Source organism: Monodon monoceros, unplaced genomic scaffold (assembly GCF_005190385.1).
Source record: "Monodon monoceros isolate NGI ecotype Baffin Bay Population unplaced genomic scaffold, NGI_Narwhal_1 Super_Scaffold_14, whole genome shotgun sequence".
In the NCBI taxonomy this organism is placed as follows: domain Eukaryota; kingdom Metazoa; phylum Chordata; class Mammalia; order Artiodactyla; family Monodontidae; genus Monodon; species Monodon monoceros.
The window spans coordinates 17,066,322-17,083,458 of record NW_021703770.1 but is presented as its reverse complement, the minus strand read 5'-3'; the positions used below and the strand labels follow the sequence as shown (position 1 = coordinate 17,083,458).

Here is a 17,137-nt window from a genome sequence, read left to right as displayed (position 1 = left end):
AAAAAAGAGCAAGAGAGCAACCAAATCAGTAAACAAATCTACCGATGATAGTAAACTCTAAATACTAAACTAAGACCAACATAAAACCAGGAGCAAATTAGATGCAGAATCAAACCCCAAGTCTACAGTTGCTCCCAAAGTCCACCGCCTCAATTTGGGATGATCCATTGTCTATTCAGGTATTCCACAGATGCAGGGGACATCAAGTTGATTGTGGAGATTTAATCTGCTGCTCCTGAGGCTGCTGGGAGAAATTTCCCTTTCTCTTCTTTGTTCGCACAGCTCCTGGGGTTCAGCTTTGGATTTTGCCCCGCCTCTGTGTGTAGGTTGCCTGAGAGCGTCTGTTCCCCGCTCAGACAGGACGGGGTTAAAGGAGAGGCTGATTAGGGTGCTCTGGCTCACTCAGGCTGTGGCACATGTCCTCATTTTAAAAAGAGCTTGTAATATATCTTTCTGTTAAGTCAGATATTTTACAGCTATGAGCACTGTTTATAGAGTTTGGCAGAGGCTGTTTCCAGTAGCAATGCTTGGGCTCGTCTGATTGATACCTTCCTTCTTGTCTAAGAATTTTTTATTAAACATCTTGTTTCTATACCTGCAGGGCTGATGGTATCAAATAAAGCAGGTGTTTCAGCCTGAGAAACTTCAAAATGTCAGGTTCTGTTTGTTATTGATGAATTGGAGTAACAGGGATGATTGAGTTATTGCATGTTTTCAGAAAATCACCATGAACAACTAAAGTAAACATAAAGCCAAATCACATAATATTATATACAGAGCTGAGAATACATGTGAATGTAATATACCAGCTCCTGAATAAGCTTTGTGTCTAAATAGAGGTGGTCAGGCAAAATAGCCTCTCTTGGGTCAGCATGAACTTATGAAAGTCAGGAAGTAATAACCAGGTCATTGTACAAATAAAATTTTAGGACAGACTTTCTCTACAAGTATTTTAAAAGGACTGTATATTTTCAAAGGAAATAAAACCTGTTTTCGGTATCTGGCGTTGTGGTAGGTAGAGTATGGAGAGGCTAGATAGGAAGAAATGGTGGCGGGCAGAGAGGATAAAAATTGAGTCAAAGGTCTCAGAGTTGAGAATGTTGTTGGGGGAAAGAAAAGTAATTGTACTGGAATGAAGTGAGAAATCAATATGGACAGGTGAAGTGGAGGTGAATTATGGAGAGCTTTGAAGAACCCAATGAATAGTTCAGGCTCAACTTGGTAGGTGGGGGAGGGAAGAAATAATCTTAAAATTTGGAGTCGGAAGGTAACTTTGAGATCCATGTAGTTCGACCAGTTGAGAGGTTGAGCCTCTTCAGCCACATCCTCAAATGTTGACGAGCATCTGCTTTCATCGACAGAGCTCTCCCTATTTCTCAAGGCAGCGGTCTCTGGAAATCTTGACTGTTCGAAAGTTCTTTCTTGGGTTGAGTTGAAATCTGTCTCCTTGTGGGCATACAGAGCACTCCTAATCCCCCTTCTGTATGACAGCCCTTTAAATATTTGAAGACAGCTGTCATGTCTTCTCCCAGTCTCTTACAGTTTATGAGCAGAGGAGAAATGTAATGAATGTCATGTTTACAGGATTGTCAGTTACTTTTAAGATGCAGAGCTCTGAGTGACAGAAGAAATGTTTCTTTGACTATGGTTCAGGGATTGGGCTTCATGTGCCTCCAAGTTGTCATGGTGTTATTCACCCCAAGATATAAGACAACTATGTCTTTGATTTCATGCTTTCTTTAATGACAAGGCTTAGCAATCTTTCCTTTCTTCCTCCCTCCCTCCCTCCCTTCCTTCCTTTCTTCATTCCCTCCCTCCTTCCCTCCTTATTCCTTCCTTCCCTTCTTTCTTTCTCTCCCTCCCTCCCTCTCCTTCTTTCCCCATCCTTTCTTCCCTTCCTTTCTCGCTTCCTTCCTTTCAAATACTTTTCTTCTCTTCTGTCATAGGAGTTGAATAGCACAATAGCTAAATGGTTCAGGCTTTGGAGTCAGTCCTGGATTTGAATTCCAGTTTTTCTACCTGCTTAGTGTGTCATGATGGGCAAGTTATTAATCCTATAAGGTAGGTGTCTTTTTCACTCCATTGAAAAAGAAAGGTTCTAGTTACTTAACCTTTCTTTTTCAATGGAGTGAAAAGGACACCTGTCTTATAGGATTAATATCAGGCTTAAATGGAAAAGACATATGCAAAGCATCTGATGAAAGCAGTCACTAAATGGGAGATCTTTTTATTATTAAAAAAAAAGGAAGCCATGAAAAGTATCTGCCGCAGTCAATAAATAAATAACTATATGTGTTAGGGTTCTCCAGAGAAGCAGAACCAATAGGATATATATAAATATTGAAAAAGATTTATTATAAGGAATTGGCTCACATGATTATGGGGGCTAAGAAGTCCCAAGGCCTGCAGTCAGCAAGCTGGAGACCCAGGAGAGCCGATGGGGTAAGTTCCCATCTGAGAACTGGCTGGCTCGAGACACAAGAAGAGCCAGTGTGTCAGCTTTGAGTCCGATGTTCCAATCAAGGTAGTCGGGCAGGAGCAGTTCCCTTTTTGTTCTATTCAGCTCTTCAATCAATTGAACGAGGACTAACTACATTAGAGAAGGCAATCTGCTTTACTCAGTCTGTGGATTCATATGTTCATCTCATCCAGAAACACCCTCCCAAACAAAGAATAATATTTGATCAAATGTCCACGAACCCCATGGACCAATCAAGTTGACATATAAAATTAAGCATCACACTATATAGTATATTTCTAGGAAGCAAGAAGCTCTACAAAGAAAAATAAAACAGAATAAGGGAAGAGGGTGATGGGGAGTGCTGTTTTAGGTAGGATAGTTGTCTGTCAGGGATGCTTTAAAATGTACGTCTCCAGCAAGACTGGGCTAAATGAGCACTAAGTGCCCTCTGATTAATGTCGACTCTGAACATGACTGAAATGACCCCCCTGCTCCCCTTCCTTTTTAAAAAATAAATAATTGATTTATTTTTGGCTGAGTTGGGTCTTTGTTGCTGCGCGCAGGCTTTCTCTAGTTTCAACGAGTGGGGGCTACTCTTCGTTTGCGGTGTGGTGGCTCCATGTCGTGGAGCACGGGCTCTAGGCATGTGGGCTTCGGTAGTTTTGGCACACGGGCTCAGTAGTTGTGGCTCGCAGGCTCTAGAGTGCAGGCTCAGTAGTTGTGGCTCACGGGCTTAGTTGCTCCACAGCATGTGGGGTCTTCCCAGACTGGGGCTCAAACCTGTGTCCCCTACATTGGCAGGCGGATTCTTAACCACTGTGCCACCAGGGACGCCCTCCCCTTCTGATAGATGGACAGCTTGTAACATTAATATGACAGATATCTAGTGGCCACCCATGTTGCATTATGGGTGAGGATGCCTTCTATGGTGCTAGTAGCATGGTATGATGGAAGAGGCAACCAAACCTTTACAAGACCTGGTGCCCAGTCCTGGCTCTGCCTGAACTGTTCACTTGTCTCTCTGAACCTCAATTTCATTTTCTGAAAATTGAGGACAATCGTGGCTCCCCACAAGAATGTTGTAAGAATCAGAATATGCCAATGTATTGAAAAATCCTTTTAGAACCACTGAGCTCTTTGCAAATGTAAAATGATGTTAACTCTTAAAAAACAAAAAATCTTCAGGGATGTGGCTGAAGCCAATCTTGGAAGCAAGCTCTTAGTTTGGAAACTTGAACTCAACCTTACCAGAGACTTAAGTGAGAAATTGTTCTGTGACCACAGTTTTCCTTCAAATGTCGTGGTTAATGAGTGGCCTAGCTGGATGTTTTGCTAGTGGCACTGAGAAAAATAATTCAGAACCACTAAATGTATCAGACCAGTTGTGGTGAAAATGATCACGAGATTTTCTGAGTGCATATTAAGATAATGTGAGTAAAAATATTATGCGCTCCCCTTTCATTTAGCTTTGCCTCTGGCATTGGGAAAATATCAAGGAAGACAGGCAAACCTGATACAATCTCCCTGATCCCTAAATAACCGGAATCCACTTTTCCAGTGTGGTAGGGTGGCAGGGCAAGAGGAGAGACCACATTTAATTGAGCCAGCATGGTTCATTTTTCTAGTGCCCTGCCGTAGGTATGAATTATGTGAAAAGAGGAATTCTTTTTTAACAAGTCAATGTACTTTATATTTATTGATGTACTATGTGCCGAGATCTCAGCCAAAGGGGATAAAAACATAAGACACAAATCCTTCACTTCTCAAAGAGTTCTGTCTAGTCAGGGAGATAGAAATGGAAACAAATTATAATAGCCCAGTGTTCTGAGTACAATAAACCATGTACAAATGCAGAGACAGTAAAGAGGAACAGGTAATGAGTCCCATCTGAGGACTGTTGGAAGAGCTTCTTGGAGTTGGTGGAGTGTAACCTGGGCTTTGAAGGATGAATAGGAGTTTACCTGGCAGAAAAAGGCTACTTCTGTCAATTTTCCCTTTTCTATTTTAATTAACTAAGTTGGTGAATACCCTTCTCCATAAATACATTGTAAATATTTCTATATTAACTATAATTACATCTTTAATTTGAATGCCATTAGAACAAAAGGAATACTGTGATATAAAAAGAAGACTTTAAATGGTAATTTCATACCATTCAAACTAAAGTAGCACCTCCAAAGGCCCCCCACACCACTACTTTTTATATCACTGTGTTTATTTCTATAAAGCTCTTTTAAAAATCTGAAATTATGTTTTGTTAGTCTGTTTCCTCTCACTAAAAATTTAAGCTTCTGGAAGGTAGGAACTTAGTTGTATTCTTGGTTGCCCAGAAGAGTGCTTGGGATATAGTAAATATTAAATAAACACATTTTTAATAAGTAAATTTCATACAGGAAATTAGTTAATATGAAATTAATATACATAGGTTTAGTGTAGACTGATTTATCCTGATTCAGATTCCTTGAATTAACTTGTATTTTCAACATAAAATTTTCTCATGATGTCAATAACACAGTAAATAAAATTGGTGTAAAACTATAGTAAAAGGGACACTTGTCATGTGGGCTACTTAAGTGCTAAGTGCATACATTTGGGAGGGAAAAAAGTTATCTAGACAGTGATGCTTGCAAATGGCACATACTACCTGTGGACACAGCAGGGGCAAGTGCTGGGGGGACACCGCCTCATATTAGAGACTTTTCCCCCTGCTTTCTAAATTGATGTAATGTAGGGACCTTATTGAAGTCAGTATATCCTGTGGTTAAGAGCATAGATTTTGGAGATGTATTACCTGCGTTCAAATCAAAGCTTTGCCTCTTCACTGGGTGGCACTCTGGGCAAATCACACAGCCCATGTATATCATATTTTTTGGCTGCAAATGGGACTGATAATGATACCTGTTTTATAGAGCTGTTATGGGGACTAAGTCAGTAGATAAGTGTAGAGGGCACAATGTTTAATCTAACGATGTACATAACTTTCAGATATGAAATGGTTAGTTTCTTTGGACCTCCTTATCTTTTACCTACAGTTGGTGTACTACATAATGGGAATTGTTCCTTCTGATTCAATCTGTGACATTCAGAGTGTTGTTTTTATTTGTGATGTAGCCCATGTATTGGGTGCTTTCCTTCAATTGTGGTCAGCTGCCTAGCTTGTTTTTTTTTCTTTTTTTAAGTACTACCTGTATTTTCAGAATTGCATTTTACATAAAGTTCATGTTAAGCCAGGAGCTGAATTAAAATACAGTTCAAGAATTCATTTCCTCTGCTCCTTTGGTTTAACTTTAAATACGATATTGACGGCAAAGAGAATTTATTTCATTTAAAATAATTAATTGGACTAATTTCAGTTTTTGGCTATTAGGAATCAAATTGTCATGAACATTTGTGTACAGTTTTTTGTCTGAATGTAAGTTTTCACTTCTCTGGAATAAGTGTCCAAGAGTGTAATAGCTGGATTGTATGGTAATTTTTTGTATACTTTTTAAGGAAACTGCCAGACTGTTTTCAGAGTGGTTGCACCATTTTATATTCCCATGAGCAAAGTGTGAGTGATACCATTTCTATACCTACATGCCAGCATTTGTTATCACTGTGTTCTATTTTAGCCATTTTGATAGGTGTGTACAGTGAAATCTCATTATGCTTTTAATTTGCATTTTCCTGAGGGTTAATGATGTTGAATATCTTTTCATGTGCTTATTTGCCATCTGTATACCTTCTATGATGAAATATTTGTTCAGGTTTTACCCATTTTCTAATTGGATTGTTTGGTTTTATTTACTTGTGAGTTTTGAGAGTTCTTTATGTAACCTAGATACTAATCCTTTGCTGAGTGTGTGGTTTGCAAATACTTTCTCCCAGTCTATAGCTTGTCTTTTCATCTTCTTCATATGAGCTTTCACATAGCAAAAGTATTTTATTTTGATGAAGTACAGTTTATCAAACTTTCTTTTTATGGGTTTGTACTTTTGGTGTCGACTCCAAGAACTCTTCTTCTAGACCTACACTCCAAAGATTTTCTTCTACTTTTTTCCTAAAAGCTTTATAATTTTACTTTTTACATTTAAGTTGATGATCCACTTTGAATTAATTTTGGTATAAAGTATAGGGTTTAGGTCAAGTTTCTTTCTTTTCTTTTCTTTTCTTTTCTTTCTTTCTTTCTTTCTTTCTTTCCTTCTTTCCTTCCTTCCTTCCTTCCTTTCTTCTTTCTTTCATGGATATCCAGTTGCTCTCGCACCATCTGTTGAAGTACTTTTGAACATTTGTCTAAAATCATATTTAGATATAAAATCATATAGTTGAACATATTTGTATGGGTCTATTTTGGCTTTTCTATTCTTTTTCATTGATGGGTGTATCTAACCCTCTGAAATACCCATTACTTATGTACAGTAAGTAGGGTGAATACCCCGTAAAATGATTCCTTCCATGTTATTCTTCTTTGTCATGACTTTTTAAAAAACTATTCTGGGGTCTATGCCTTCCCATATAAATTTTAGAATAAGCTTGTCTATGTCTTAAGAAAAACTTTCTGGGATTTTGATAGGAATTGCATTAAACCTATAGATCAATTTGGGGATAATTGACATTTCTACTATGTTTAGTCTTCCTGTCCATGAATATGGTAGCCTTCTGCATTGATTTATGTCTTCTTTGACTTCTATCAGTAATGTAATTTGCAGCACACAGATCTTGCACATGTTTTAAGTATATACCTAAATATTTCATTATCTTTAGAGTAATCATAAATGCTATTAAATTTATTTTTTTCCAGTTGAATGAGTACAATTGTACCTCATCATGGTCTTGATTTTTTTATTATTGTGATCACCAATGTAGTTAAACATTCATTCTCTTCATTCATTTATTAACCATATTATATATTTCCTATTCTCTGAAGTATCTATTCATGGTTTTTTATGTATTTATATATTCTTGATGCTGATCCTTTTTCAGTTTTTTATATTGTACATGTCTTCTTCCAATCATAACTTATCTTTTTATTTTATTTAAGGTGTCTTTTGATGAACAACTTTAAAAAATTTAATATCACTAAATTTATCAGTATTCTAATTTCTATTCAATTAATTTTCTATCTTACTTTGGAGAGATCTAGAATTTTTATCTCCAAGTCAAAATGACTTGAATGAGCTAAGTTAACAGAATATTTTTATTGGAAACAATTTTAAAATGGAAAATACCAGTTTTCATAGCCCTCTTCTAAGTAAGCAAAGAGAAACTGCTCCCTTTCTAAGACCCTGTCTACAGTGTATCCAAACAATTAAAAAATTTTAAATTAAAAAGTGAAATAATATCCCCAATAGTTTTGGAAGAAAAAGAAAACTACTTTTCATTTCAGGTAAATTTCCCCATAAAAATTGAGAGAAATAGATTCTTAAAGCTTCTTAAGACTTTAATTTTCCCTGATTATTTCCAAAGCACAAACTAATTTCTACCCCATGACTTCTTGCATTGTTCTGTTTTAGAACTTTTTAGTGTGGTACAGAGGGCTGACTCCTAAGTTAGTGGTGGCTTTGTATTTGGTCATTAAAGAAGGGAGATTTGGTGCCCCAAAATGTAATATATAAACTTTGGATTGAGCTGTATTGTTTAGCTTACATAATGAGTATCTGAGTATTTCCTTGGCAAATACACTTTTTCCCCATCTGGTAAAAGGATCTAGGTATTCCATGAATGTGAAAAAAAACCAAGATCCACGATTGTTTTAACTAAATGTGGCCAGTAGGTACAGAGATATATATTAAACTGAGATATATATCAAACATAGTAGTTCAACTATTTCCCCCCCAGGAAAAAATATATTCAATTTATTTATGAACACTTCTTTATTTTGCTTTTCACTACATAAACTATATTTTAAATTCTGTTTTATTGTCATTTTAATGTTAGAAAGCAAAGTAGGGATTTGCTGGGCATTTCAGGAAGTTGACATGGACACATATACACACACAATATTCCTGATCTCCAGTCCTAATATGAAAATTCAGCAAAGTTAAGCCATCCTTTGGGAAGCACAAACTGCAGTAAAAAGCACTGCTGGTAAAGATGCTGACAATACTGTGACATTTTTAAGGATTCTTAAACCCATTAAGAATATTCTAGTATTCTGGCTCTGTGTGAATGTAAGTGGTGGTTTTCACCTCATCCAGCACAGACCTGCCCCCTTTATTGCAAAGACAGCTGTTTGCCCTTCACATCTTGCCCGCAATCACTGTGGGCTAGGACTTTCCCTGAGGGCAAAGCTTAAGGTAGAGCCACTCCAGCCACCAGGTATCCTTTTCTAGATCCTTATTCTGAAACTTAATTAAAAAAATCAATTACTTAAATGACTTTTAGGGATAAAATCTTACTGTCACATAGACACGATATGTAAAAAGATTTGAATTGGGGGAAATTCTTGGGCTCTTTTCCAATTTTCTTCTTCCACAAACCCTTCCTATTTTAGCAAAGGTCTGTGTACCTTTCTTAGATTAAATGCATGGCCCTGCCTTTTCCCTGAATTCAGGAAGCCCATGTTTTCTTCTCTTATGACTGACTTCCTCTAGCATAGACTTACCAGAATGGGAGAGTCGCCTCTCTGCTTCCTGGCTATCTTCCCAGCCCTGTTGACTCTCCTACACGGGTGTTGCTAAGACCTTTCCTGGAAAGAAGCTACAGACTAAAACCCAAAACTGGATGCTTTTGCACAGACACTACTTTTTAAACTATGCAGAAGACTTGAGTTGCCAAGATGGTGTGAACCTGCCAGTGTTTTGCTATTTGCAGAACATTGACTCCGCTGCCAGCTGTTACCACATTTTTTTTCCTGGTAAAAATGCATTTAAAAGAATGGTTATAAAAATATGGTTGCTTTAATGGAAACTTTATTGTATTCTTAGCACCAAATTATCTGAAAGACTTAAAATAAACTCACTCTTTTAAAAGTTCCAACAGTAACACAGATACTTTTTTGGTCTGTACTTTGCAGAAGTGAAATTTTTCTGTCAAACTCCAGCTGTTGCTGATATTATAATTCTGGTTGATGGCTCATGGAGTATTGGAAGATTCAACTTCAGACTGGTTCGGTCTTTTTTGGAAAACCTGGTTACAGCATTCGACGTGGGCTCCGAGAAGACACGAATTGGTACATCTTCTGCCAATAACAGCAGTCTGCTGCCAGTGTAAAACCACCAGGAGGCTTCTTAAGAAATTTCAAAGATTCTTTACCAAATGGTTTTCAGAATTACAGGTTTAACAATAGTGATATTCCCAAAAGGGCAAGTTTGCATCAATAAATATTTATTTCTACTAATTTTTGCTAATGACAGTGTCACTCAATTAATTATTGAACACACTTCAATTTTCTGGAAAGCCAAAATCTTCTCTGCCTAATAATAATAATAATTTTAAAGTTGTCATTTGTTTAAGAATTTATCAGGTAAAAGTTTTCTTTTTATTTAAAAAAAACACAGCTGAATCCAATGAAATGTTTAACAATTGGGAAATGTTTTATAGTACAAGATAATCTTTGCCAAATTAATTCTAGCTGAGATAAAAAGCAAAATAAAAGGTGTAAATCATTGAGCAACATATCCATTTTATTATATAAAGTCTCCTAGTTTCCCTTCTAAATAGCCATAAAGAAAACTCATTCCTTTGGGGAAAAAACCAAAAACAAACACTATAATGTATACAGAAGTCAAAATATAATGTTGTCCACATGAAGCTGGTATAATGTTATATACCAATGTTACCTCAATAAAAAAAATTAAATAAATCTAGACCTTTTATCTACAAACATGATCAGACTTTAAAAAAAAACGCTAAGTACCTGATTGGGTGCTCACTTCTAGATGGCTAGAAAATATATACATTCCTTCAGCTCCCAGCTATGTTGAAAATTCCTTAAATTGATGTCAAGAACTCATTTTGAAAGTACATAGTGAGGTAGAGAAAAAAATGTTGCAAAGATTAGGCCCTTCGTCATTCTAGTTTCTTGAATGGTCCACTAGATCTTTGAGTAACCCATCATTTCTGGGTGGGCTTTCTCATCTTTCTTTTCCAGGTCTTGCACAGTATAGCGGCGACCCCAGAATAGAATGGCACTTGAATGCTTTTAACACAAAAGATGAGGTGATCGAAGCTGTCCGAAATCTACCATACAAGGGAGGAAATACACTAACAGGTATGTTTTTGTCTAGTCCACATTTTTAGCAACATATCTTGCTGAAGAATAGTTTTATTACTTCGTTTTGCCACTTTGCATGTCTTGGCATAGTATTTTTAAACCAAACTAGCATATAAAGTTCTTAGATGGCTCTTTTCTCCAACCTAGCATTAAGAGTTAAAACCTAGACATCTCATCCCTTTTGCTATATGAATATAATGTCCCAGGAAGGGCTTGGTTGAACTAGAAGAGAACCGAGCAGTCCCTGACACTGACAGGCTTTAGTAGCTGTCTTAACCTTTGTCAGTTCATTTTTCTTCCTCTTCACCTGTTCTTCCTCCAGTCATGCTGTCAATTAAATAAAAACGAATTTCTACCAATTTTCAAGGAAGATATTTTCTTTACCCTTATTCTGCAATCAGTAGTTATCATGGAAATATTTATGGAGCTTTGGCTCACCAATATTTTTGATAAATTAGTACAATCGGCCCTTAGCATCTGCAGATTCGACCAACCAGGGATCAGAAATATTTGGAAAAAAATTCCAGAAATTTCCCAAAAGCAAAACCTAAATTTGTCACATGCTGGTAACTATTTACAGGCAATTTACATTGTATTAGGTATTATAAGTAATCTAGGGATGACTTAAAGTATCTGGGAGGATGCACGTTGGTTGTATGCAAATACTACTCCATTTTATATGAGGGACATGAGTATCCATGGATTTGAGTATCACAGGGGGTCCTAGAACCAATCGCCCTGTGGATACCAAGGAACAACTGTAATGTAAGAATATTTAAATTACAATTATCCATGACCCAACCACAAAGAGTTATCACAGGTTTTAACCCTAATACATGCTATTTCCCTCTGTGGGCCCACAATGTGGATGCTCAGTTTACATAATAGAGATGCTGTCATTGAATTTTTTTTTTTTTTTTTTTGGTCATTGAATTTTAAGTAAACCACTGAAATCCTGATAATTGCTTTGCCAATTGGAGGTTTCATCTAACAAGTTTTTTGTTAATACAACAAAACTTTATTAAGCACAAATCCTATAACAATATTTGGTATTTATTTTTTCTGGGTGAAAAGTGTCACACTCAAAATGCAGGAGTTCAACTATCGTTTTAGATCTGCCCCTTCTACCTCTATAAAACAGAGAAAGAGAATTTGTGGGTTTTTTTAGATCATCAAGAACAAAATTGAAAATGTAGTGATGATATTTGGGACATTTGCTTCTGTGTGGGTATTCTTGCTTCATCCTTAATTATAAAGGTTTAGATTTTCTTGTACACAGATCTGTCAATATACATTTGATATGAATTCAGTGTTCTTTATGAATGTTAGTTTCTGAAATGATGCACTATTCAGCTATTTTTTATTACCTCTGTTTTGGTGGATTTTAGTTTTTCATCGGATCTGTCAAAGAATAGTTTATTGTAAAAATGAAGACGAAAGTGCACATCTAATAAAAACTCTTTTAACGTTCTAAGTTACTCATCTTGTGGTTACATTTTGCAGAATTGGAAGGCTTTTTATTAGAGATGGTTGGTTTGTATTTATTTTTTCTTGTTTTCTCCTAGGTCTTGCTTTGAACTACGTCTTTGAAAACAGCTTTAAACCAGAAGCGGGAGCGAGGACTGGAGTGTCCAAAATTGGCATTTTAATCACAGATGGAAAATCCCAAGATGATATCATTCCACCATCCAGAAACCTTCGTGAATCTGGTGTAGAACTGTTTGCCATAGGTATTTGTTAATTATGGTCCTGTTTCAACAATGGACACACACACACAACCACTTAAAACTATATATGATGCAAAATACGCTCCACTGAAAGCCAGGAGACCTGAACACTTCCAAGTCTTTTCTTTTTTTTTTTATTGGAGTATAGTTGATTTACAATGTTGTGTTAGTTTCTGCTGTACAGCAAAGTGAATCAGTTATACATGTACATATATCCACTCTTTTTTAGATTCTTTTCCCATATAGGTCATTACAGAGTATTGAGTAGAGTTCCCTGTGCTACACAGTAGGTCCTTATTAATTACCTATATTATAGATAGTAGTGTGTATATGTCAATCCCAATCTCCCAATTTATCCCTCCGCCTCCCCCCGGCCTTTTTCCCCCTTAGCTCTAGTCATAGCCAGTCATTTGATCTGAGCCCAACTTCCTTACATTAAAAATGGAAGTGATGGAACTGATGGATCTTATGGTGTGAGGATCTCTAGGTGAGATACCACACACAAAATGTTGTGAAAACCATAAAGTGCAAAGGTTAGGTACATATTTGTTACCATTTAATTAGTCAAGACTTTTCTCTTTACTATCACTTTATAGCTATCTCTTCTCTGATAGTGTAGAGAGAAACCAATTTATCATTTTCAAGGAATTAAGGTCTTGTAGTTAAGAAAGCAAAGAATTATAGATATGCAGTATTATTTATTTGAAAATAACCCTTTATAAGGTATCGGTTTGTGGGAAGAATATGTATGACACACACTCAGAATAACTGCAAAATATTTAGTTGATGCAATTTTGCTCTTGATTAAATTATTTACATTTTCTTTGGCGATAGGAAGGCCTTCTATTTAGTAGAGACTGACCAAAAAAAAAAAAAATAGAGACAATTCCTCTGACTGATTGCTAGATTTGTTACTCAAAATGTGGTTTATAGAATGTTTCATTCGAGAAGTATTTGCTTCTTTGCTGGGTGGCAGGCATTTTGGTGGGTGCTGGAGCATAAATATGAACAAGGCAAAATCCTTACAAAACAAATTCCATCCAAGTCATGACTACCATTTCCTCACTTTTCCGTGCTCTTTACAACAGACTGTTTTGTTTGGAAAGGTGAGAGAGATTTGGGGTTTATCTTCTCTAGAATATTCTTAACTGATCCAAACTTGTTGGTTTTAACTAAATGCCATGAAAAGTATTATTGACATTAAGCTCATTGCTTCAGCATGCACTGTTATTTTGCTATTGTGGACACAGATCCAGCTATGCATTTTAAAAGTTATTGTAGAGGTCCTTCAGACAAGGAACATTAGAGAGATTGATTTAATTTTTATTTTTTATTTTGCTATCCTTTTGTTCAACAAAGAAAATCCCTGCAGAAGACTTACGCTAATAAGGGATTAATTTATGTGTTTACTCTCCATTCTGTGGTCTCATTAACGATGAATGGATGAATTTAAGTGAACTCATTCAGATGTGATTTGGACTTTTTCTCTGGGAATTACCTGAAAATCAGTAGTATTTATCATCTTATAACCCCCTAAAGCAAATAGTTCAGAAACAACCGATGCTTTGTTACTCAATCTGTTGAGGTTGGCAGATAAATTAAATGGCACAGCTGGGCACCTAAGAAGTAATTAATGTTGCCCCAGGTAATCTCTCTTCCTTGCTTCCATAGTACCCCTTTTTAACATCCTTAGATAATTGCAATGACTGTGATTTTTAAAGAAATGCTCCTTGTTTACTGAAGCCTGGGGAAGAGAAATCTACCTTTACACCCATGAAACCGAATCCTGTGCCTCCCTTTTTCTATTTCTAATTTCACTGGTAAATATTTACTCATTTTAATGTGTAATCTTCTGAGAGGCAGCTTGAGATAGTAGTTAAGAGCATATGACTTTGGATCTAGACTGCCTGGGTGAAACCCCATTTGTATACTTACTGGTTGTGCTTCCTTGAGCAAATGAATCAACCTCTCTGTGCCTCAGCTTAGTCATCTGTAAAATGGGAGAAACAGTAATGCCAAACTCATAGGATTGGTTGTGAAGATTAAATGTGTTAATATATAGAAAACATTGAAGTGCTTGGGGCATAGTAAGCACACTCTAATTGTTAGTATCCATGGCTAAGATAGACTGGAAAATTCCAAGAGGGCCAAGGATTTTCTGTCTCAATTTAAGTAAACTAATTTTATAAAAATTTAAACCTGAAGTTCAGATAGTGTAGAGTACTGGTTTAATTGCTATTGCTTCTGCAATATTTATGAAAGACAGAAGTTAGTTTCATCAATACATCTTCCTTTAAGATGTACTGAACAAAGTTAAGACTTAATCATTTAAAAATGATTTTGAGGGAATTCCCCGGTGGTCCAGTGGTTAGGACAAGCCCTTCCAGTGCAGGGAGTACAGGTTCAATCCTTGGTTGGGGAACTAAGATCCCACATGCCGAGCGGTGAGGCCAAAAAATCATAAAAATTCAAAAATAAAATAAAAATGACTTTGAAAGTGAATTTAAAAAACAATCTGACATGAGATGTGCCTCTTTAAGTACAGGTGCCAAAGTACAGGTGCTTTGGTTGCGGTGGAGACTGATGGGTGCAGGTCGGGGTCACTGCAGTTGCTTTTTCAAATGGGGCATGACCGTCATGACCCTCCCTGTTGTCCTCAATGCCAGGGGTGAAAAACGCGGATGAGAATGAATTGCAGGAGATCGCCTCTGAACCAGACAACACTCATGTGTACAATGTCGCCGAATTTGACCTGATGCACACAGTTGTGGAGAGTCTGACGAGGACTGTCTGCTCCAGGGTGGAAGAACAGGACAGGGAGATCAAAGGTACAATGAATGACAGAGCATGGTTACTCTGTTCATGTGGGTATTACTCTGGGCAAAAATCTATCATGGATTATGAAAATTCTTATGATTTTTCACATCGACTTACTAAACAGTCCTTTGTGCTCTCAAGACAGGGATCATCAGAGTAGAAAAGGGAGTATATTGGTAGGTTCCGTGGGCTTGTGGGAGGGATACTTTAAATTACTAGATAATATCTCCATGGTGTTGCATTTAGACCATCATGTTTGTTTTTTAATTAAATGTTGGATTTTGAGATCATTGAGCATTCACATGAATTTGTAAGAAATAATGTAGAAAGAGATCATGTATATTTTACCTGTTTCCCTCAATGGTAACATATTACAAAACTACAGTACGATATCAGAGTCAGGAAAGTGACGTTCATACAGACAAGATACAGAACATTCACGTCACCACGAGGACCATTTCTGTTATCCTTCTATAGCCACATTCCTTCCCTCCTCCAACATCTTCCTAACCCCTGGCAACCACTAATCTGTTCTCCATCTCAAAATACTTTTCATTTTGCAAATGTTATATAAATGGAATTATAAAGTATGTATATGAGGACTGGCTTTTTTCACTCAGGGTTATTCCCTGGAGATTCATCAAAGTAGTTGCATGTATCAGTAGCTCTTTCCTTTTTATTGCTGCGTTGTATTCCATGGTATGGATGTACCACACTTTGTTTAACAATTCACACATTGATAAAGATCTGCATTCTTTCCACTTTTTGGCTGTTACCAAAAAGGCTGCTATGAACATTCATGTATAGGTTCTTCTGTGAACATAAGTTTTCATTTCTCTGGAATAATGCCCAGGAGTGCAACTGCTTCATCATCTTGTAATTGCATAAGTAGCTTAGTTTTAATTAAGAGGCTGCCAAACAATTTTCCAGGGTGGCTGGTGCATTCTACATTCCCACCAGCAATATATAAGTGATCCAGTTTCTATGCATTGTCGCTAACATTTGTTGTTACTATATTTTATTTCAGTCATTCTGATAGGTGTGGAGTGCTATCTCATTGTGGCATTAATTTTCATTTTCCTGATAGCTAATGAAGTTGAACACCTTTTCACATGCTTATTTGCATTTGTATATCCTCTTTGATGAAACATCTGTTCATATTTTTTGCCTGTTTTCTTTTTTTTAAATTTTTATTTTATTCGTTTATTTATTTTAACATCTTTATTGGAGTATAATTGCTTTACCATGGTGTGTTAGTTTCTGCTTTATAACAAAGTGAATCAGCTATACATATACATATATCCCCATATCTCCTCCCTCTTGCGTCTCCCTCCCTCCCACCCTATCCCACCCCTCTAGGTGGTCACAAAGCACTGAGCTGATCTCCCTGTGCTATGTGGCTGCTTCCCACTAGCTATCTATTTTACATTTGGTAGTGTATATATGTCCATGTCACTCTCTCACTTCGTCCCAGCTTACCTCTCCACCTCCCCATGTCCTCAAGTCCATTCTCTACTTCAGCATCTTTATTCCTGTCCTACCCCTAGGTTCTTCAGAACCTTTTTGGTTTTTTTTTAGATTCCATATATATGTGTTAGCATACGGTATTTGTTTTTCTCTTTCTGAATTACTTCACTCTGTATGACAGACTCTAGGTCCAACCACCTCACTACAAATAACTCAATTTCACTTCTTTTTAACGCTGAGTAATAATACTCCATTGTCTATATGTGCCACATCTTCTTTATCCATTCATCTCTGGATGGACACTTAGGTTGCTTCCATGTCCTGGCTATTGTAAATAGTGCTTCAACGAACAAGGTGGTACATGACTCTTTTTGAATTATGGTTTTCTCAGGGTATATGCCCAGTACTGGGATTACTGGGTCATATGGTAGTTCTGTTTTTAGATTTTTAAGGAACCTCCATACTGTTCTC

General features: G+C 36.7%; 1 protein-coding gene across 6 annotated transcripts in view; it reads left to right on the top strand.

The window, feature by feature from the left end:
* The window catches only part of COL14A1 (collagen type XIV alpha 1 chain), a 271,596-nt gene that overhangs the window by 78,813 nt on the left and 175,646 nt on the right, over positions 1-17,137 (top strand). For all 6 annotated transcript variants that reach the window (XM_029222937.1, XM_029222936.1, XM_029222935.1 and 3 more), the window contains 4 exons: positions 9,456-9,611; positions 10,533-10,652; positions 12,221-12,385; positions 15,049-15,210. In XM_029222937.1, the coding sequence (XP_029078770.1) occupies positions 9,456-9,611; positions 10,533-10,652; positions 12,221-12,385; positions 15,049-15,210 (603 nt within the window). The remainder of the gene's footprint in view (positions 1-9,455; positions 9,612-10,532; positions 10,653-12,220; positions 12,386-15,048; positions 15,211-17,137) is intronic.